We start from the raw sequence: 21,457 nt of genomic DNA on the forward strand, positions 1-21,457 counted from the left end.
TATTTCCCTTGTGCTTCCACTCGATAGATGGCTTAGTTTCTGATTTTGGCTTAGTTTCTGATTTGGCCGGCTGATAGGTTTGGGATTAGCTCCCACAGATCACACAAACACCTCACCCTGACTCTTGAGATTCAGTGAGTTTCAGAATCATTGCAAATGGCGCTTTGGGATTCAGAACTTAAGCACACGCGTACGCGTGTCCAGGAGGCACGTGGGCAGCGAGCAGCGTGGCACTTTCTCTGTGAACCAGAATATGCCTCCGTTTAAATGTCAGATCAATGCTAGAACCCAGCACCTCTGGCTCCCGATACCTCCTCAGTGGCACTGCACGGTGGGAGAAACATTCAGCCAGCCTGGCTATGGGGAATTCACAGCCGCATCCCACCAGGATCGCCCCCCCCTCGCTCTCCCTCGCAGCCACTTTTACACAGAACCGAGCAGCACACCCAGCCCCCAGCGCCCGGGCGCCGCTCTGCGCACGCCGGTTAAACCGGCAAAGAAAACATCACCCTGCCCGCGGAATTTCATTCCCACCAACTTCCCGTCCCCACGCGAACTCCGGAGCCCCTCCCGCACGGGGGCCTGCGCTGCGGGACTCGGGCTGGGCCTGGCGCTCGGCCCGACCCCTCCTCAGGGCGGGCCCGGCGCGGGGACTGTCCCTCGCCGTCGCTCCTCCGCCCCTCCCGCCGCCTCCATCCGCCTCCCGCGGCCGCTCCCTCGCTCGCTCGCTCGCTCCCTCCAGCCGCCCCGCGTCCACCTCACGGGGGGGGTCTCCGGGCGTCCCTCCCCGGCCGCGGGGCAGCGGATCCCGGGAGCCGCGCGAGACCCCAGCCCTGCCCTGACAGCCCCGCTGCCGCTTTAGGAAGCGCCGCCGCCAATCGCCGGGCGCTCTCGCGCTGACGGGCGGCCGCGCCCACCTATCGTGTGGCTGCTCCTCGCAAGAAGCCCCGCCCCCCCGCGGCACGCGGCAAATCAGAAAAAAGACGGGGCTGTGGGCGGGAGGCGAGGCCCTGCGAGCCCCGTCTGCGCTCATCGCCCCCCCCGCTCCGCTGCCCCTCTGGAGCGCAGGTGATTGACAGGGGCGACGCCCAATGGGGCCCTGCGGCCCCGCGGCGCGGCCAATGGCGCGTTGGGGGCGGGCGGCGGGGGCGGTGCGAGCGGCGGGCCGGGGCGCGGCGCGGCGCAGCGCCTGCAGGAGGGCGATGGTGGCGGCGTGAGGCGCGGGGTTGAGCCGCGCTCTGCGTGCCCGGGGCTCGCCATGGGGCTGCGGCAGGACGGAGGCAGCCGCGGGGCGCTGCCGCCGCTGCCGGTGGCTGGGCTGCCGCAGTGATGGGCAGCGGCAGCGCCGGGGCTCGGCTGCCGTGTGGTGCCAGCGCGCCCGCCCGGCGGGGCCGCCCGCGAGGAGCCGGCGGCAGGTGAGTGCCGCGCACGGGGACCCGCCCGCGCCGCGCCCGGGGCCGCCCGTTCCCCTCCGTGCCTTGCTCGACACCCGTTGGCGTTTTTTCATTTTTTTTTTTTAAACCTTCTGCGGCTCCCGGCCGAGGGCGGGAGGCGCTGCCCCGGCGGGCTGGGCGCGGAGGTGACACGGGCTGGGCGCTCCTCGCCCCGCGGCTCCGTGGGGACCACCTTCCCCCCGCCGCAGGGGGACGTTCTGCTCCAGGTATCCTCCTCGCCAGCTTTGATGCCATCCTGCCTACCCTGCCTTCTCGCCAGGTGCGGCCAGCTTTTGCTTCTCTGTATTCCTAAGGAAGAGGCTGTTTCCCCCTGCACCCGGCAGAGATGCTGCTTTCCTTTCGAGGGACGAGACCCACCTGGGTTTCTCCTCTCGCTTTTTACCTCCCTGATGGACCGTTTCTCCGTGCGGGATGGGGAGACGCTTCAATTTCAATATGATGCAGCGAGGAAGATGGGGAATCCTGGGTAGTAGCCAAAGCTCGGGAGATGCCCCTTCCTCTTTCATCCTTCTCTTCACCCTGGCACGGGCATTTGAATAGTAACACTCCCTTACCGGCTTCTTGGCTGATCTTTCTCCTTGGACAGAGAAATGGGAACGGGACGAGTGTGTGTGTGTGTGTGTGTGTAAGAGAGGAAACAACTGTTACACCTTTTGTCATCAAGACAAAGAACTTCATCTCCCTGTGTCCCTCCCTCTGGGTGCATATTGGCAGCACCTCAGCCACTTTGCATTGCTTCACGGAGATGCTTCGTAGGGAGATGCTTCATAAGGATCCGGTGTGGCCCTGACCTGCCCTTTTTTGTTGTTGTTGCCAATTATGATGGTGCTGATAAAAGGACATGTTGATATGTTTCCAAACAGTCTCGTGGTTTGCATTCCTGAAATTGCTGCAGCATTCTTATTTATTTATTTAATTGGAGGGGTGGGGGGCTTGATAACAGGAAGGGGGTATGTTTTTGTAGTTTACTGTAGCTGTTTGGAAGGTACGAGGTCACGTGCAATTGTAGCACTGTAGTGTTGAGTATATTAACTAGTGCTTTCTCTCTCTGTCTTGTCTTCTAGTCCTGCAGTCTTCACTTCATCTACTGTGCGAGGAATGGTGATTCTGTGAGAGAACTGCCTTTTGATTACCTGTCTCCTGCTGTTGCTTGCTGCTCCTGGCCAGTGATGAGCCATTCAGCTGGACTGGGATTTACCGTGACGAAGGGAGAGGCAGAATATGAATTGTAGACATCCTATCACATTCCTCACATACTGTTTTTACTGTATCTGTATATAAACCTGCTAGTATCAAGCACACACACTCTCTTAAACCTACATTGGTATTCACAGACTTGCTATTGTGTAAGAGGACTGGTATTTTTCCCCACTATGGCTTCAGTTTGGAAAAGGCTGCAGCGTGTTGGGAAACATGCATCCAAGTTCCAGTTTGTGGCCTCTTACCAGGAATTGATGGTCGAGTGCACCAAAAAATGGTAAGAAGTGGCTCATGTTGCTGCATAAATGATGGAGTAAGATGCTGGCAGTGAAATAGGAAGGATGTTGCTCATTTTGTATTGTTCGGTGTGTGTGCACTGCTCTTGCATCCCCTTGCCTTCTCTTGCCTGCCCACTGCAGAGGCAGCTGAGTGGGGTGCTTGTCTTTCTCGGTGAGTGCTTGCTTTGCTGTGTGGTTGTCCTGGACCTGCTGGGTTTGTTCTGTATTCTGAGTTTTTAGGCTGGCATTGTTTTTACCTTGCACAGGAGGATGCATTTGTTAGCTCGGCATCTGTGACATATGTGACTTAGTGATGTGGTTTTGATTGTTGGTTTTGTTGTTTGGTTTTGTTGTTTGGGTTTTCTTTAAGTATTTCTCATGAGCTGTGTTCCAACTGTTAACTCAACTCATCATCATGAGTGTTATCTACTGACACTGTTGTTACCTGACTGAGGCATTTGAGATCAGTCCTGGAGGTGGTGGTGGGATATCTGGGGTGGATGCCAGTTTTGATTTTTGACTTTCTTACCTGAAGAGGTCATGTTTCTCCTTCTCTTACTTGTTCCTTTCCGTCTTTTAACAGGAAGAGGCAAGAGACAGGTCCTTGGGAATTGGCTTAAGTTATCTGTTTAGTCAGACAAGAATTTTGTGCAGTGGTGGTCCAGTTGGATGGCTTTATAGCCAACTAGACAGCAGTTAATGGTTAATGTTGTGGGTCTGGCAGCTCTTTCCTTTGCAAAATGAGCTTAAATAAATCTGCTAGGGAAGACTAGAAGCAGCTTTTAAATAGTCAGGGAAAGATCTCCATGATACAACTGCTGTTTTATGTGTTTGGAATATTGATGTTACTGACATAATTCCTCACATTAGTGTGAGCCTGTAGTGTCAGGGGATGAAGAAAATACTTTCCAGACCTCATGGACTGAGATGTTCAAATTGCCTTGTAATAAACTGCAGCCTCCTTTCTAATAGTTGGCCTTTATTCTTGTTGGCAAGTTTGGCACTTGCATTGGCTGCTTTCACTGGTTATGAGTAATTGCCTCTACAAATTTAAATTCTATCTCCTGGAGTAGGAAATCTCTGTCAAATATGCTGGAGGGCTGCTCACTGCTCTGTCTTAAAGAAACACTGTCAGTTTAAAGGTGCCTAAAATGTTCTGAAATATTATTAAGAAACAGAATTGTTTTGGAAGTTGACCTTGCTTTCACAGAGTAAACTACAAATAAAAACAGTGTAGAAGTTGAAAGAGGCTGTTGTGTTTATCTTGTGGGATCTACTGTCCTAAAGAGGCCAAAGAGTTTTCCACAGTAATTTTGGTTTATCAGATTTATTTCAGCAGTTGGGTTTATTACTTTTGATGTTCACTTTGCATTAACAAGCCTGCTTTAGTTTCATTTTCACTTTGATTCACTCGTTGCTTGAGAATTTGCAGAATGCTTCAGCACTAAAATATGAATCTTGCAGGGGAATGTTCACATCGGAATTGCAGCTAACTGTCACTTCATACACAGAAGTTCTCTTATGAAGGATCTTATTATTTTAGAAACAGCTTATTGGTTAATCATAACTGAGAGTGCCCACCTAGCAAAATGCCTGTGTGTGAAGCAGTGGAACAGCCTTTCAAAGACTCAGATATGCAACTAATTTTTAAAAACTAGGTCATCTTTCTGAACTTTCATTTTGTGTTCTGGAATATAATTATAGGCAATATCAGTGCTTGTGTTGGTTCTGACAAAGCAACAGTATGGTGGTGAAATGTGGATGAATTCTAGGAAAAATAACAATGGGGAAAAACATCACTCACACAGTCCTTTGATTGTGGGCTTTTTGATTCTGCTTCCTCTTATTTGGAAAACCTTAACAAAAGTGTTCCTTAAGCATGCAAGCTAAAATACAATATTCTGCCCTAATTCAAGCTTCTATATGAAACAAAGTGGTAAATATTTATTTATTTTGAGAGCCTTCATCTAAATCTTTCCTTACCTTTGGAGAAGGTACAGTTTATATACATTTTTTGTGCATGCTGACAGGATCACTGCTTCATCTGTTTCTAAGTCTTGTCTCTGAGTTTGGCCCATATAAGAACAAAACAGAAGAAATGAACTCCATATGCTGTTCTTGCTGAAAGTATTCAATACATATTAAGTGTCAGTGCTGTAGTCTGTAGTTTGTTTGATTGAAATGTAGTAAGCAGTAAGTTATTTTAGTGTACTGGCATTTTAACAATGCAGTGTTTCTGGAGGAAAAGAATGCTCCATTCATATTTTAAAATAAATGACAATGCAGCCATAAACACACTAGCACTGAAAAGTGTCTGTGAGCAAGGATTGTGCATGACCAAAACAGGCTGTGTGCCTCTTTGTGAACTGCTGTCTTCTGTTAGGTCTACATTTGTCTGACTCTTCAGAGAAGGACTCGTGTGTTAGGATGTTTTTGTACTGATCGTTTATGGTTTGCGATGTCCAGTGTGTTTCTGGTTGGCTTTAATACTCTTTGTCTCCTCTGGACTTGTATTGATTTGAGTTTGTTGCTTGGTTTTTGGTGTTTGTTTTTTTTTTTTTTAACTTAGTGTTTAAAATAGCTCCTGCCCTTTTTTCTGGAGTTACCCTGGCTGTGTGGAAAGTTGCTACCACTCTGGTGTTGGTGCTTCACTCTTTTAAAGAATTATCTCTAGATACAGCAGCGTTTGTCCAGATTAGGCTGAAACCTCCTTTTCTTGCTTTTTCTACTTTCTACAATTTGTGATTCTTGTCCCTACTAATGATTAGAGACAGCCACTCTCAAATGATGGCTTTTCATTGGTGATGTGTTTGGGGGGAGACAGGTTGTGATGGAGTGTCCACTGTTGTCACCATTCCTTATTTTTCAGATAATTAACAGGACTGAGTCACTTCTGTGGCATTTTGGCAGCTACCACTGACCCAGACCTAATTATTGTGGCTGCTCAGTACCTCTGAAAAATTGAGCACTTGGTTTATTTAGAGCCTTTCATTAAAATAAATAAACAAACAAGTGTAGTCTTGGTCTTTAATATGGATTGGTGACTTCTGCTACGGTGAAATCAAAACACTTTGCATTAATCATATAAGCACTTGATTTTTTCTTTTTTTTTTTTTTAAAAGATGCTTACTTGGAAGTGCTGGAGTGTGTCATCCTCCATTTACCCTTGGAATAAGCCAGGGCAGCTCAGGGTTTTCTACCCAGCCTCTCCAGTGAGCTGCAGTCCTGGCCTGAAAGGACTATATGTTGATAGGAAAGAGTTAATTTAGTGCTAATCCTCAGTGCAGAGTCATTGAATAAAACCAGAAATCAGTCTCATTCATTTTGCTTAGGCTGCTACAAAAAAAGCTGTATTTACTGCTCTGTGCTGTCAGAGCAGACTAGTTTTGTGTAGGATAGAATCTGGGCATCACTGGCAGGTGTAATGCTGTGACTTGTGCAGGGGACCCAGTTCAGTTCCTGAACATTGGTGTCAGGTGCTGTTTTGAGATGCCTTTGGGTTTACTGTCAGTCCCAGCTGCCAGTTTGGAGAAGCCCAGGTCTCCTGTTGACCCTGTGTCAAGCCTGCCAGCCTGGCAGGCGTCTCTTGTGTACCCTGGGGCTCCCCAGCTGCTGGAGGCCTCCGTTCAGGCAACTGAGTCAAGGCTTGTCTGAGATACAGGCTCAGCAGAGGAGGCTCCCAGGAGGAAAGTTGTCCTTTGGACCAGAGATCAGTTCTAGTACTTGGACCTGAAGCTCTGATAGCAGTTTTATAGAACTGCTGAAACATCTAATACTGAACACATGAGCTCTCCAGGGTGGCGTTTGTGTTTCCTTATTGGTGTGTGATATCTCGCAAGTCAATGACTCAATAGAGGCTTCAAATGTAATATCAACTGGTTTCCAGAGAATGGCTTCATTTACAGACCTAAGGTTGCCAACTTCCTAATGTGTCATTGTCCTTTAGATGCTTTTATGAGCAAGAAAGCTGCTCACCTGACCCTGGGTGATAACTGCTTGTAAAGGCTGGAAAAGACTAAACATAAAGAGCCTTTTCTACAGGATTTGTATTCAGGGGTTGCTTGAGAGATAAAGTATGTTCTTTCTGTACAATGTTTGTAATGTTTGTCATCTACATGAACTGCTTTGCTTTTAAATCCTGCTTAAAACAGTGAGCCATGGTGTTCTAAAAGGGTTAAACTGTTCTTATGTTTAAAAACCTTAACTGAAGAAGGTTTCACGTCCGTGAGCCAAGTTGCCTATTTTTATATCGATTAGGTATGGTCTGAAGTAGGTTCTGTATTTTCAAATATACATCTTTTTCCCTTGGAAATGAAGTAAGGCTTAATCTTTTTTTTTTCCAACAGGCTTTAGCCATCTGTTTTTCTCTTCTATTGTAGTTTCATAACTGGATGCTGCAGGAATCCTAAGATTTGGCATGCACTGTGCATGGAAGAGAAATGAGCTTTCTGAGATTCCACGGTTCACACTGATCTGCTTGCCTTCTGCTTTCCAGCAAACTCATCAGTGCTGAAGGCCACCAAAAGAACTGGAGTTAACTGGTTGCTGTAGAAATCCTTGATTTCCTGTAGAGTCAGGCTGTCACATTGCTCAGTTGATTTCCTTGCTTTGTATAGTTGTTAGAGTGATTTTGTGAGTACCTAAGAGCTTTTAATTATAAAGGGTCATCATATTGAATCTCTTTGAGTCAGTTTTGCCATGAACCATGCTTTTTTTCATCGTGTGCTTGCTGTGCAATTTTTGGTTGTATTGGAGTGTTAGTTATATAGGTGTACTCTAACACTTATAGCTTGTACAAGGAAGGCACCATGCAATTTCTTCTGCATTTTGGCTTCTGTTCTCCTCTCAATGAAATGATACTCTGTCCTTATACTTTTGAGATCTGATGCCACACCAGATAAACCCCATTTGCAAATATGCTTTAGCATTTTCTTTTCCAGTTTTGACTGAGGACTGTTTGAGGACTTAAATTGTGTTTCAAACTTACTCTTTCCAAATAATCACTACCAGCTGCCTTACAACTGTCTTGTCCCTTTCTTTCTGCAGTCAATTAAAACAGTCTTACTGTCAACACGCAAAAGCAGTTCTCCTCTGTCACCTTGCATCTCTCTTCTTTGTATCCAAAAAAAAATCCGTGATTGCAGAAACATAGATTTGCTCCTTTGGACTCTCTGCCTGACTTCTGTCAGGAGGTTGTCTACCAATCCTGACTCTTTTAACACCAGCTGCTTTCCTTCCCTACCATACCAAGCTCGCCTCCTAGCCCTTTTTACAGCCTTGGGTCTGTTCCATGGACCACAAGTTAGGAATTTCTTGTCAAAATTGTTGGCTGCATATTGGCAGCAAAGAGATTTCAATAGGAAATCTGCGAGTATATGTGAAATCTTTGTTGCTGCTGACTTTTTAGGTCGTCAGTGCTGCATACTTACACCCATTCTGTATTTGCAACAACTTTTTGAGGGTATTTATAACTCTGTGTCCAATTCCTAAAAGACAGAAACAGGCACAAAGTTTAGTGTCTGTAAGGTAGAAAGATTTGTATTTGGTTTAAGTACTGGTTCTGAATTTTATTTTTCTCTGAAAGACAGAATTCTTTTCAGCAATTCCTTGGCATTGTTTACTGCCCTAGCAGTAACAAAAGTAATTATCAAGAGCAGAAAATGTTAGATTATATCCAGATGTATTGTAGTGTATTTTATTCATTCAAGGAGACATCTTTAACTGACCACTAAGTTATGTTCTAACACAGCTTTATTTTTTGAGAGAGAAACTGTGTAACTTCCTCACAGAGCTTTTCAAACAAATAAAACCTTGCTCTGTTCCTGCAGGCACTGTGGTGCACACATGCACTGAAGTGCATGTACTGTTCATTTGAACCCAGTGGACTTGATCTGGAATAAAGAATGTTTTTTGGGTTTTTTTGTAGGATTGGGTCCTTGTGAATATTCTTTTCAGCGCTTTGTGTTATGAGGTTAAATAAAATGAAATATTATGACATTGTGTAGGCCTCATCTGAGCTGAGTCTTCAGTCTCTTAGACTGCTCAGGCTGTATAGTGCCAGTCTGCTGCTTCAATTAGTTTTTAATTGGTTGGAGAGAGCTGAAGTCCCTTTCACAGTTTAGTGTGAATAAGTAGAGGAGGAGGAAGCTGGTAAGGTTGACTAAATCTGAGGAAACTCTTCTTATAAAACAAACCCTTCAGTTACGGTAGTAAAAGCATTCTGCTTGGGTGGTTTTCTGAGAATATGGGGGCGGGTGTGTGTGTGTTTATTTACTTCTAAAAGCTTTCCCAGTTTACTCTGAGGAGAGTGTGTGAAGTGTGTGTTTGTTTCCCTTGCCCCTCTCTCTCCTTTCACTCCTTGGGGTAGAAGCTGGCCCTGGCAGTCTCTTTGATACCTTGTAGGACGCTCCTGAGCCACCCTCTGTGCAAAGTCTGTCTCGTGTGTCCTCAAGTGGACTCTGAAACACAGGAACTGTGCAGCTGAACTTTTGTTCCTTATTTTAAGATATGCACGTAGCAGTGGGGTAAATAAAGCCAGCCTTGTTTTCTTCCTCTTCCTCATTTGAAAAATGTATTTCTGCAGCATTCAGTTTCTGTAAGTGCACCAGAGCCTCTCATCTGGGAAGCTGTATGTTTTGACAGTGGAGGTATAGGGTAGCTGTGGCTTTTGGCACCTGGGAAGGCATTGCAGGGACTTGGGAACTGTGGGTTAAGCATGAGCTAAAATTAGCAGAACCATAACTAACATTGCTGTTGTCTAAGGCTCTGACTCCTGAGGTTTTCTGGCTTCAGGAGTGAAGCAAGATGTCACTGTCCCTAAGTAGTAGTTGTCTTGTGCCCTGAAGCAGAGGTAGGGCAGCAGTAGGGCTGTGTGGTGTGTGAGTATTAACAACCATCACCTTCAGCTCCGATTTGTGAGGTGAGTGTGAGCTGCAGCAGCTGAGGAGCCTGCACACCTCCCTTGTGCTGCCTGATGCAGCGGGGAGGAAAATCTGCCTGAGCGGTGAGATGAGCCACAGCTGCAGGCAAGAGCATCTTAAAATGCTTCAGCTAAATCACCCAGATCCTGAGTCAGTGCCCTGTGCTGTCACTGTAGGGCTTTAAAATGCACAAGCTTTTGAGATGAATCAGAAGTGCATGCCCTTCTGAACTGTAGTTTCTAGCTGCCTGCAAACCTGTGAAAATGAGCAGTGCAGGAGTAATTCTTGTTTGCCTGTTGAGGTTTCTCTTTGTAGTGGAGAGTCGTTATTGGGGGTTCTTTTTGTTTTATTATTATTTAAGGAGGCTTTCTTGAGTATTATGCCAAAGCTATGGCCAGGCTCTCCAGCTGCCTAAATGTCTGCAGCTGCTGAACTGCAATCTCTGTGGCTCTGTGTATTTATTTTAGAATAAACTGGGTTTGGGTTTTATTTCATGTGCACACTTGGTCTCCTGCAGTCATTTTGTGGGCTTTGTTTTGGGTGAGCTGCTGTATCAGCTTAACAGCACACCAGCAGATCTGACCTTTCTTTTCTGATGGATATGTTTTGAAAAATTATTTTGGTGCTGACCAAACATCACAAGGGCAAAACAATCTCTAGTTCCAAGAACAACTCAATTAAAGCAATACGGGGTATTTTAAGACTCTCTCATATCACATGAGTTTTGGCTCCCATGTTACCGTGGTCCATATTACTACTGCTCATTTCCTTTGTGCCACCTCTGCAAGCACCAGTCACCCTTCATGTTCACTGCCTTCTTGTTCTTTGCCCAGAAAGGAATGTTTGCTTCCTTGCAGCTGTTTGACAGGCCAGAGTTGTCTGGGGCTGCCTGATGGGTGGCATTGGCTGTTGTGGTGGGAGATGTGTGTTCTGATGGGCGTGCAGCTTTCCTGGGAGCATGTATTCATCTCCACCTGTTGGGACAAGCCCTACCAGCTTTTGCGTAGGCCAGGCAGACAAAAGGCATTCCCTAAGTCAGCTCTGGGCTTTCCATCAGATATGTTGCTGCATGATGCCCTGAGACGATAATTGTCCTGACCTTTCTTTAGGGCTAAGACTAATGCTAATGCAGTGATGCCTTGTGTTTTTACATCCAGTGTCATAAACTGACTTTCCCCTTCCAGCTGCACTTGGGAAGAGTATTTGCATGGCTGGCAGTGTCAATATCAAAAGCTATATTAAACAAAGTAATTGGAGAATCTGGATCCTTGAATGCAGGTTGGCAGCACACTGTACACTTCTGCTTCCTCAGCTTTCAGTGGCTGCTCATTAAGTAAACTCTGAATTCCTTTGTTTATGTCAGTACATAGGAAGAGATTTAAAAGAACAGAAAAGGAGCTGTCAAAACTTTTTTCCAGCAAGGATCTAATTCAGATCGGTAAATTTCCAAACCAGTCTGTTGCTGATTTATCTGTGGTTGATTAGCAGAGGACTTAAACCTTGACTGCTCCTGGTGACACCTGACGTAATTATAGCTGTAGAGTCACAGCTCTGGCCATGCTGGCAGCTGGGCAAATTCTGTTTGGCTGTTTTTTTCTAGTTGTACCTGTCTTTTATCACATTGTGGTTTGTCTCTTCCTGTAGGTAATTTGAGCAATAGTTGTATAAAGCTGTGAAAAATTTCAAGAGAACAAGGTTTTTGAACTCCTCTTTTCTCTTCAAGAGCGGATCTTAACTGGATAGAGTACTTGGAATAAGTGTCTCTTGAGTGAGTGAATTCCCCTTGCATTCCTTTATCTCTGACATGTAAGAAAATTTTAAGAATGAGAAAGTCCCAACCCATTTTTCCCCACTTCCTCTCATACCACAAAAATCGAAAGAATTTATACCAATGTTATTTGGTTTTGAGGCATATTTGGGATGGCTTCTGTTTACTGTTAATACTTTTTTAAAGACACTTTTTTAAAATACCTAGAACAATGGAGTTTCCATTCTTCTTTTTGGGCTTTTTGCGTGTAGAAAAGGGAATTATAAGTTGTAAGCGGTGCTTTTATTTTTTTCTTTTCTTTATTTTCTTGCTAAAATTGTTTACTTTACTCTGTTTAGGTGGCTGCTCTGAGCTCCAATGTCTACATGTCCTTTCAGGATACCAAAACATAGACAATCTTAAAACAGTAAAGGAATTATTTCCCATAGATTCCTTTTTTCTTACAGTAAATGGCATTTGATTTTTAAAATTTTGAACTGAAAGATCACAAAGAGTAATCTTTACACCCTGAATTCTCATAGTCACTGATGTAATCAAGGGAATTTTTGATAGAGGATTGAGAAGGCATGTAATCACCCACACTGCTATAATGGTAAACATCTAGTGCTTGAGACATGATGCCTCCTTTGATCCATAACTGTAAGACTGTCCAGTTGACTGGGGTAAAAAAAAAAAAAGGGAACTACTCTTCTTTCCTGCTCCCACACTTCCCTTCTGTCTTTTCTGGGGGGAAATGCTGTGCCAGCTGAAAGCTAGCAGCTGCAACCAGAGAGTCCTGGAATACAGAGAGCTTGGCAAAGCATGGGATGAAGGCACTGCCCCTGACACATCATCTGCTACCTGTGGAGCTGTGACAGCCCACTGTGCCACACTGCCTTGTCAAATCTGCCTTAGTTCCACACCAACACTGCTGTCACTCCCCTAGAGAGCCGGGACATCCCTTTTCTCTGGGCATACAACACTGCTGTGGTTGATGGGTCTGTGTTGTCAATGGTTATGACAAGTTAGCCTGCTGTGTTGTTGGTTTTGAACCTTGAGCCTCTCCCTTACTTTTAGCTTTGCTTCATAGGGGAAAAGCTCTTTTGTGATGTTAAAACGTGCCTGAATTTTCTGTCTGGCCAGAAAATCCAGTGTTGCATTGGGAAGTTTCAGCAGACAATTTCAACCAAGGTTTGTGGGGTGGGAACCTCCAGCAATTGTTTCCATGGGTTTTGTGACAAAGGGCCTCTGGATAGAAGAGTGGAGTCTTGGTCAGACCCCACGGCTGCGAGCAAAAAGCCAGTGACTTCACCCTTTATTAGACACTGGAGAACCTGCAAGGGTGAGAGCTGCTGGCAGCCCAGCCTTTCTCCCTCTGCCTGGAACTCTGGGTTTGTGTCAGTTTGTGCTTCCACGTGGCCATTTGTGCCAGTGTATTTTTGGAGCAGGGAGCTGCTAGATACATTTCTGTGTTTTTCTGCTCCCCATCTGTTCCTGCAGCCACCTCCTGCTCTAGCTGCCACGGGAAAAGGTCTATTGCAAGGGGCCATAAAAATGGGCATTACCTGTGTTTTCAGTTTGAGTTACCCCATCCTGGTGCTTGGTGTTGATCTTACCCATCACCTGTAACTTCAATACTGTTGGTAGTGTGGCTAATCCTGTGGTATCACAGCATATGGCAGTGCAGTCCCTTGTCTCCTTTCCTATTGCTGCACTGGGAGACAGGAATATGGACATTTTTGCCTATAGATTCAGTCTTGTTGTCTGGAGTGACCCTAATGAAGCATTTACAGTGTGCAAAGTCTGCTTCCTCCTGGGGAAAAAAATGCTGACTTCAGTAAATGAATTTATTTCAAACAAACTAGTTCTTAGGGAACTAGACCATGTGCTGTAAGGGGAAAGAATGATACTACTTCTTTTAGCAACAACTGTTAAAAGGAGGATGCTTACTTGATTTGCAATTAATGATGAAGTCAACAAACTATAATTTAAAAAAAGAAAATAATCTTGAGCTACTCTTGACTACAGTAAGACTGCAATTTATCCTGATTTGTTTGTGTTCACCTCATTGTGAGAGCTGTTAGTATCTCTTATGGCTGACAAAACCCCATTAAGACCTAGAGAAGCAGAAACTTGTTGCCTTGTTACCCTCACAGAATGAGTTGTCCTGCCCTCCTCTTCTTCCTGTGCTGTGCCATAGATGGGCTTAGAGAAGACTTGGTAGGTCTTCTCCTAAGGGGTTGGTTTCTTCTTTGCTGCCATAGGAAGCCTTCTGAAATGGTCAGCCTTGCAGGCTTTTCATGGAGGCTTGCAGGCTTGTCTTGTTTTCAGCATTGCTCAGAGATGAGCAGGATGGGCAGTGAGGTGAGCTGAGCTGATGGAGAAGCAGGGGGAGTGGGGGAGATGAGGAGCAGAACACAAAGCTCTTCTCCCTGTTTGCCTGTCTTCAGGTCCGTCTGCACAGGGTGTACAAGGCAGATCCTGCTGGGTTTGGAGACACAAAAACAGTGACCTAACTATGAGCAACCAGTGTGTGTGAAGCAAAAATAATTATTTCAGGGAACAGCCGCAGATCCTTCTCGTGTTTCTGCCGACATCATCTCTTTGATTAGCATGGAGTTTATTGCTGGGATCTCAATTTCTTATACTGGCCCTCTCTTACAGCAAAGAAGTTAAGGTAGGGAGTTGATTCTGGAAGTTGGTAACATGTGACAGCGAAGTCACGTGTCATAATGTGTCTGTCACCTGTGCATAATGTGTACAGATATATAGTTCAGCATGTGTATATAAAATCAATGTATGTTGTTGAACCATCTCAAGAGGGTGGAAAGCCTGGATGCTGATGGTGAATAGCAGAAGGGGTGGCTGCTGCCAGTAAGGGACAAATCTTGTCCATCCTTGGTTACTCTGGGAGATTCCCAGGTGTGCTGTGCTGCACATGGGCTGAGCAGGGCCAGAAGTCTCACTCTCCTCACAACCTCAAGCCATCACGCTGGTAAATTAAGTAACTTTGAATAGTGAGGTATTTTATGCTACTGAAATGCTTAACATTGTAGTAACCTCCAGGCCTTTGTTCTTCTGTTGAATACAATCCCCATAATCAGCTGTATTCAGATTTTGTGTTTTGTTCAGGCAGATGTTTGCTGACCCAGGCCATGTAAAAATTCTTATGACAAAGTGTGCCCACTTTAAAATGGGAACTTACTGTGTCACGAGCTTTCAGACTTGATTTTGCTGAACAAGCAATATGCACATGTGTGTACTTGAACCTTGTCTGTATGTAGCAGCTCTGCTGTCTTACTGTGCCTTTGCAATCATACAGCACCTATTCTTCCTTTATAGGCAGAAGACAACCATACAGAAGTATGTTAACTAGAGACATTTTTATGGAAATAGCTGCACAGCCAGCAGCTATTAAGCACTTCTGTAGCAAAATAAAGTGATTTATATTTCTGATTGTACCAGAGCAACTATTGCAGTTCAGAGTAGCTTCCCTAACTGAAGCAAACTTGTTGTCACGAAAACTGTTCTGAGCAAGCCTTGAATTATCAAAAATATTGTTGTGCCCCTGCTTTTTTTAAGGGAGGAGTAATCCATCATTACTCACATCTCCAAGTCTGAGCCTTCAACCCAGCAGAGCAGGTCATAGGTCAGGACAGGTGCTCAGCCAGCACTGATGGGAATAGAACAGAACTAAGGCTTTGCCAAACACAGATATTTGTGTTTCACTTTCATAATTGATAATAATCAGTTCTTTCAGAAACTGTTTTGAAAGAGAGGTTCCATCTTCTCTTGGTGAATGCTAATTAGGATTTCATCTCTTTTTGAGTGAGTGTGATTGTAACAATCGTACAGTGAAAGAAAAAATCTAAATTTAAAGTGTTCCAGGGATTCTTTTTGTGCTGAATGAAAACAAACTTCGTTATTTAAATATTTCTGCCTTTTAGAGACAAGTAGGAAAAGTTTGGCTATTGATATTGTATGATATTAAAAAATTCTGAATATTCTTTTATAACATTTTGTAAGGCAGCTTTGTAAATAAAACTGCAATATGTGTCTAGCCTTCCCCGGGACAGTTTTACTCAGTTCAAATTGATGTGATGATCACCTCTCTCTCTCTGTTTGAACCTGGGAAGTTGGTTTTTTACATGTGTGCTGTGGGAGCTTAATTTTTTCTATCCCAGTGCAAGTTCCCAGTCACAGCAAAGAAGTTTCACACAGTGCGCTCTCTCTCTTGCTACACAGATGTAGCCAGAAGCTGCAGAGTGTTTTTTTGAGAATACTGAAACTAGGAGAGCTTCCAAAGCTATACAGGCTTTCAGTTACTGAAAGTTATTTCGTAGTAGAGGTTATTTTTGTTTCTTATATAAATAATTGTATGTCAGTCTGTTTAGCACCTTCTTTTGTTCAGAGCAGACTTGATAAATTCTGTACATGTTTTTTTATGTAGGTATTTTTGACTTGGAGGGTGAAATAAAGTCTTTGCTTCTCAGTCTAGTAGAGAGTGTGGTCTAGTGGTAGAAACAGCAAAAGTAAAAAAATCCTGGTCTTGCACTAGTCTTCCTTTCAGCTTTCCCTTGTAACTGTGCAGACAAGTCATCTTTCCAGTCACTCCCTAATTTGTGTGCACAAATCACCTTACATCAACTCTGCTACATTTTAGGTTCACAATTACTTATAAGCAGGATTTATATCTCCTATTAAGGGCCAGGTGGTATCAGCTCTTTGTTCTGTGGTAATGGTATAAAACTGCAAAATGACGCTTTGCTGTGAAGAAATAGTGCTAACAATTTCTCTGTGCAAAAACTCTGCAGCCACACAGCTCCATTATAAATGTAGTCTTACAAGACTGTTTTGTGATAGAGAAATATGATCCCCATTCTATGTCTCTGAAATAGAGAGAAATTGTGCAGAAACTGCAAGAAACCCTCTCTGTACTGATAGGAATTATGTGAGCGCACATTTGTGAAAGCAAGATGCTGCCTGAGGAAGAAGCTGCAAGTTATACTTCACAAACTTAGAAAGTGGCACCTTCCTTTTTCTTTTTCCAATATGAATCACGTTAATAACGAGGTCTTTTACGAGTGTGTTTGATCATAGGGGTTCAGGGTGGAAACTGTTTCAGAGCCGAGTACTGAGGTAGAGCAGGACCAGTGGAGCAGAGTATGTGGGGAAAATGGGACAGGAATTCTGGAGGGGAGGTGACCACTTAATCACTGATTGACAGTTGCTGATGCAGGAGTTGAAGGAAGGTTTTTGTTGTGAGGAGGGTTTTTTGTTTATTTTCTATTTGCTTCCCTCTGAGTGATGTGTAATTAAGAGTATGTGTAATGGGTAAATGTCAGTGGGGAAGGAAGTAATTTGTGCTAGGCTCTGAGTACATCCTTTCAGGAGTGATGTTTCTAAAACATTTTATCCAGTGGTGGTGATATTACAAAATGACCATAAGAACCAAACTCCTCTTCAGCAGAGGTGATGAATGCCCACAGCATGTAATTGCACTTGAAAGCCTACATGTTGATTACTGGAGTGCAAAAGGTTCAGGGGACCCACACTGTTTGTGTCAGATTCACTTGCAAATGGTTGTTACAGTCTGTAAACCCAAGTACTTTAAAAGAGGTGTTATGTAGCACTAAACTAAGGAAGAGAACTTGTTAAACTCTGAAGACTTTTGGGAATAAAACTGATAGAACGGAGTTCAGTTACAACTCCAACAAAGCTATGGCTGCATAGTAGCTTGTAGCCTTATCATTACTACAATGTAATCAGAACTGTTGGAATATTCTGCTTAAGCTTGTTGGCTTCAATATATACATCCACTGTCTGGATTAGAATTGCTGATCTTCCCCTCCCACACACCCCTTGTATTGCTGTAGAATTTATTCTGTAATTTATTTTCTGCTTGGAATTTGCATGATAGCTTTTTCTTTCATATCACATCTATAAAATCAGTCCCAATCTCTTGTGGAAGAGAGAATGTGAATATAGGGGGAGAGGGGGGAGTGACATTTTATTTCTTACCCTTAAAAAAAATGCCAAGAAATCTATGGAGTGTGTTTGTTGCTATTATTTTACTTGTTTTTTGCTCCAGCATATCTGTTCTGTGCCTCAGTATAGGAACAGATAAGGTAGTACATGAGACATTTGAAATATTTATGAGGCTAAACTGCCAGAACTGCTCTGAGTTTGGTCAGACAGACTATATTCTTGTCTCTTGAGTCTCTTGAGGGAAGCAAACCTCCATCACCTGTTTCAGAATTGCCAGTCAGTCGTGGCTGATTCTTGAAGACCAGGATTGTACAGAAATCCAGTGCTTCAAAAGCAGAAGGAAAATGTAGGTACTTGTTCTATGTCTGGTGCTGTTAACAATGTGATGAAAGTGGCCACGTGTCATCTTTACCTTGCTGATTTTTTTTCCTCTTGATCATTTGGACCTTTTTTCCTCCCTTTGGGTGTTCCAGCTGCAAGGGCCCAGGGCACCTGTGATCCCTGTCCATGTCCTAGAAGAGGCAAGAGGGCTAAAGGAGCATATGGCTGAGGAGGAGAGGGGAGCCTGCAGTCGTCATCAAATCCTGGGATTATTTGGGTGTTGGAGAGGTTCATTTATGTGAGGTAAAGTGGGAAATGGTGTGACCTCACCTTGAATATTGTGGCAGTTTTGGTCACCACAATATATGAAAGATATACATCTCTTAGAGAGCGTCCAAAGGAGGGCAGTGGAGATGGTGAAGGGCCTTGAGGGGAAGCCGTGTGAGGAGCAGCTGAGGTCACTTGGTCTGTTCAACCTGGAGAAGAGGAGACTGAGGGGAGACCTCATTGCAGTTATAACTTCCTCCTGAGGGGAAGAGGAGGGGCAGGCTCTGCCACCTTCTACCCTCCTGTTGCTGAGGGACAGGCCTCTCTCAGCAGGCAGAGAGGTCTGGTGGGCCGCACACGTTTGTGTGCTTGCCTCGGGGACAGCTGGTGACGAGTGCCTGCAGGTGCTGCTGGGGACGGGCCACACGTGTCAGACATGGCTCGGACACTTTGGATTTACTGTGTGTCCTGATGGAAAGGTCTCGCAGCTCAGAGCCTGGATGTGGCAGAGGCAGAGCACTTGTAGGAGCTGTTGTGCTACTGCACGTGAGCGAAAACACATCAGGTTCTGGCATCCTCAGCTGGCACAAGGAAACCCACCCTGCCTGTTTTGGGGAGCTTAAAGGTTTCATTGCATCTTTTCAGCGATGTGAGCTGATGTTACAAAAGCCAAATGTCTGACTCTGGTTTACACTTGGACTTCATAATTTTCTCCAGAACACTTATTTTCATTGGCTTTGCAGTTTGAGGGTTTCGATGGCCCAAAACATCTTTCCACGTGAACTGCATTGAAATTAATGGGTAAATTCACACCTTGTATGGTACTGTATTGCTTGTCTGTCTGCAGAACAAACACAAACCCTGTATAGGTTAAAACTGACCACTAGCTGAGAAGCCAGAGCAGTGGGAAATAAGACTCCAAGCTTGCCTGCAATGAAAGGGGCTAAAGGCTTTAACCTAACAGGCCTCCTGTCTACCTTTGTCAGCGTCAGGTCCAACTGGGAGCTGCAGAGCCAAGGGCAGCAGTTGTGATTCCTTGTCCAATGGCTTTGGGGAAGAAAAGTGGCTGAGGAGGTGTTGGTACTGCACAGGATAATGTGTGAAGCAGCAAGAGCTCCCTGTGCCAGCGCTCATCTGTCAAAGCTGAAGAGACAAGGTTGAATTAACAGATCAAGCTGAGATAAGTGTTCTGTGTAAGGTCTTGTCTATGCTCAGAAAGTGGAAAAGTTAAGGAGAGCTGACTTAAAGCATGTAGTGCATAAATAAAGCCTTGCTGAATGCACTCAATTCAAGAGATCTGCTCATCACTGTGGTAGCCTGGTGATCTTAATTTTCCTGAGCGTTCTTCTGTGGGCCTTCCTGTCTTTTTGAGGCACTGGTACTGCTGGAGTGGGGCCATGCACACACGTGTGCAGTGCTGGCCCTGCCAAGGCTGATGTTCCATCTGAGTGCTTCAGAAGGAAATATGTCAAAATTTTGCAGGCTTCAACTTTTGAGCCTTGTTTGTTTTAAAGATGAAAAGTGCATTTTGTATAAAGTATGCTGAAATATGTGGAAAATCTTATTTTGCAGAATCCAAGGAGTTTGTGCACCCACGCATCTCTATTGTCCATGTTGATGATTCTGCACATAACTGTTTTTCCCCCTCAGTGCCCTGTGTGAACTCTGCACAGCTAAAATTGATTCCCATTCCCTTGATGGTTAGTTTACAGAGTGGATTTTATTCATTTGGCTTCTTTGACCTTAACTAGGCAAACATATTAAAATTCTGATTTAAAATGGAATAATTTACAACAGCTTATCATAATTTCATTCACCATAATGCCCTTCTAAAAGCTTGAAATTAAAATTTTTGCTCCTGTTTATCCTCATTTAATACCAGAACCTGCAGCACTTAATTTGGTGGGAGGTTTGTGCCTTTCACTGTAAGGACACTGTTCTTCACTTGGCACAACAAGGTATTGCAGTAAGTTTGAGTGGCTTTGTCTTTTACTTTGAGTGGTTGGCTCTCACTTTGCAAGATTAAAAGTGTATTTTGCTCCAGGAACCAACCTAGCCTCCCTTTTTATTCACCTTTCAGCTTCCAAGGAGAGCTGCTTTACACACCAGACACATTTGTGTTTACAGATAAAAAATTTTTGAATTAGAGTAAGATTGAAGTCTAGGATGAGACAAAAATGCTTAATCTTTTAAGCTGTGTGCGCTACGGGATAGAGAGACTCTGTCTCTTTGTCCCTTTGCCTCTTTTAATGGTACAAGACTGGAATCCAGCCTACAAGACATCAAATCTACACAACAAAAAATCTGGAAAGAATCCAGGTATGTCTCCTGTGGCTGAAGATGTTCCTTTACAACTGCTCCGTGGTAAAGATCCTTCAGCTATGTAAGGCAGCTGAAACATTATCGGGCATGTCACTATAGCATGGAAAAGGTGTGGGTTCTGCCTGTTTTAAGCTGATATAAAATACCAACCATGACAGCAGAGAAAAAAGGGAGAGGGCAACACAGTAGCCAAGGTAATGACCAGGTTTAGTGTCCAGTTACAAAATTGTTTGATGAGTAGGAAAATGCCTCCACTTAAGACTTTGAAGGCGTTGATACTTGTATCTATGTGTCTTCATTGGAAATGTAAGCAAGGAAGGGACAGTGTTCATTTTTAATAGTTTATGTCTCAACAATCCTGGGTATATAAAGGACCGTGAGAAGTGTCCTCCTGTGGATTGTTAGTAACCAGCTGTAAGCTTTTTGAAGGAGAGCAGGTACAGCTTGGTGTGCTGACAAAAATGTGAGGGACCACTTCTCTGTTTCTTCTGTAGGGATGCTGAGACGAAGAGCTGCCCTAACTCTGAGGGGTCTGTTTGTGGGAGTGTCTGACTTGAGTGAAAGATATTTAGATTATTTAGAAAAATAAAAACCACAAACAGAAAAACCTGACTGGTTGAAAGATATGATTTCTTTTCATGTTTTCAGCATCAGCACAAATTTAACTCTACTGTAGGCACTGTATGTTTGCTTTTTTAACTGAAAACCATGCTTGAAACAATCATATTAAATATGCTGTTAATTTCCAGCTTAGCTCATCTTGAAATAATTAGTTACAATCTAGTTCAGATTGCTGCCAGGCATCTTACAAACAGCAGTTACTGGCAAAATCTGTCTGGGTCCTTAGTTGATGGTGTTCTTAGGGGTTTTTTTGACCTTGAAATAGAAACGTTTCATCAATTGTGTCTGCAAATTATGAAGCTTGATATTTTCAAAATACTCTCTAGTTTTTAGAAGCTG

General features: G+C 44.2%; 1 protein-coding gene across 18 annotated transcripts in view; it reads left to right on the forward strand.

The window, feature by feature from the left end:
• Positions 1 to 953: 953 nt before the first annotated feature.
• EHBP1 (EH domain binding protein 1) overlaps positions 954 to 21,457 on the forward strand; it is a 211,138-nt gene continuing 190,634 nt past the window's right edge. For 5 of the 18 annotated variants that reach the window (XM_027663008.1, XM_027663013.1, XM_027663014.1 and 2 more), the window contains exons 1-2: positions 1,527 to 1,713; positions 2,519 to 2,931. In XM_027663008.1, coding sequence (XP_027518809.1) covers positions 2,828 to 2,931 — 104 coding nt within the window. In that variant the 5' untranslated portion in view covers positions 1,527 to 1,713; positions 2,519 to 2,827. Of the gene's footprint in view, positions 1,069 to 1,320; positions 1,416 to 1,525; positions 1,714 to 2,518; positions 2,932 to 21,457 lie in introns of those variants that run through there. The other 13 variants (XM_027663001.1, XM_027663009.1, XM_027663015.1 and 10 more) reach the window with 6 other exon arrangements.

Source organism: Corapipo altera, unplaced genomic scaffold (genome assembly GCF_003945725.1).
Source record: "Corapipo altera isolate COAL_440 unplaced genomic scaffold, ASM394572v1 94, whole genome shotgun sequence".
Lineage (NCBI taxonomy): Eukaryota > Metazoa > Chordata > Aves > Passeriformes > Pipridae > Corapipo > Corapipo altera.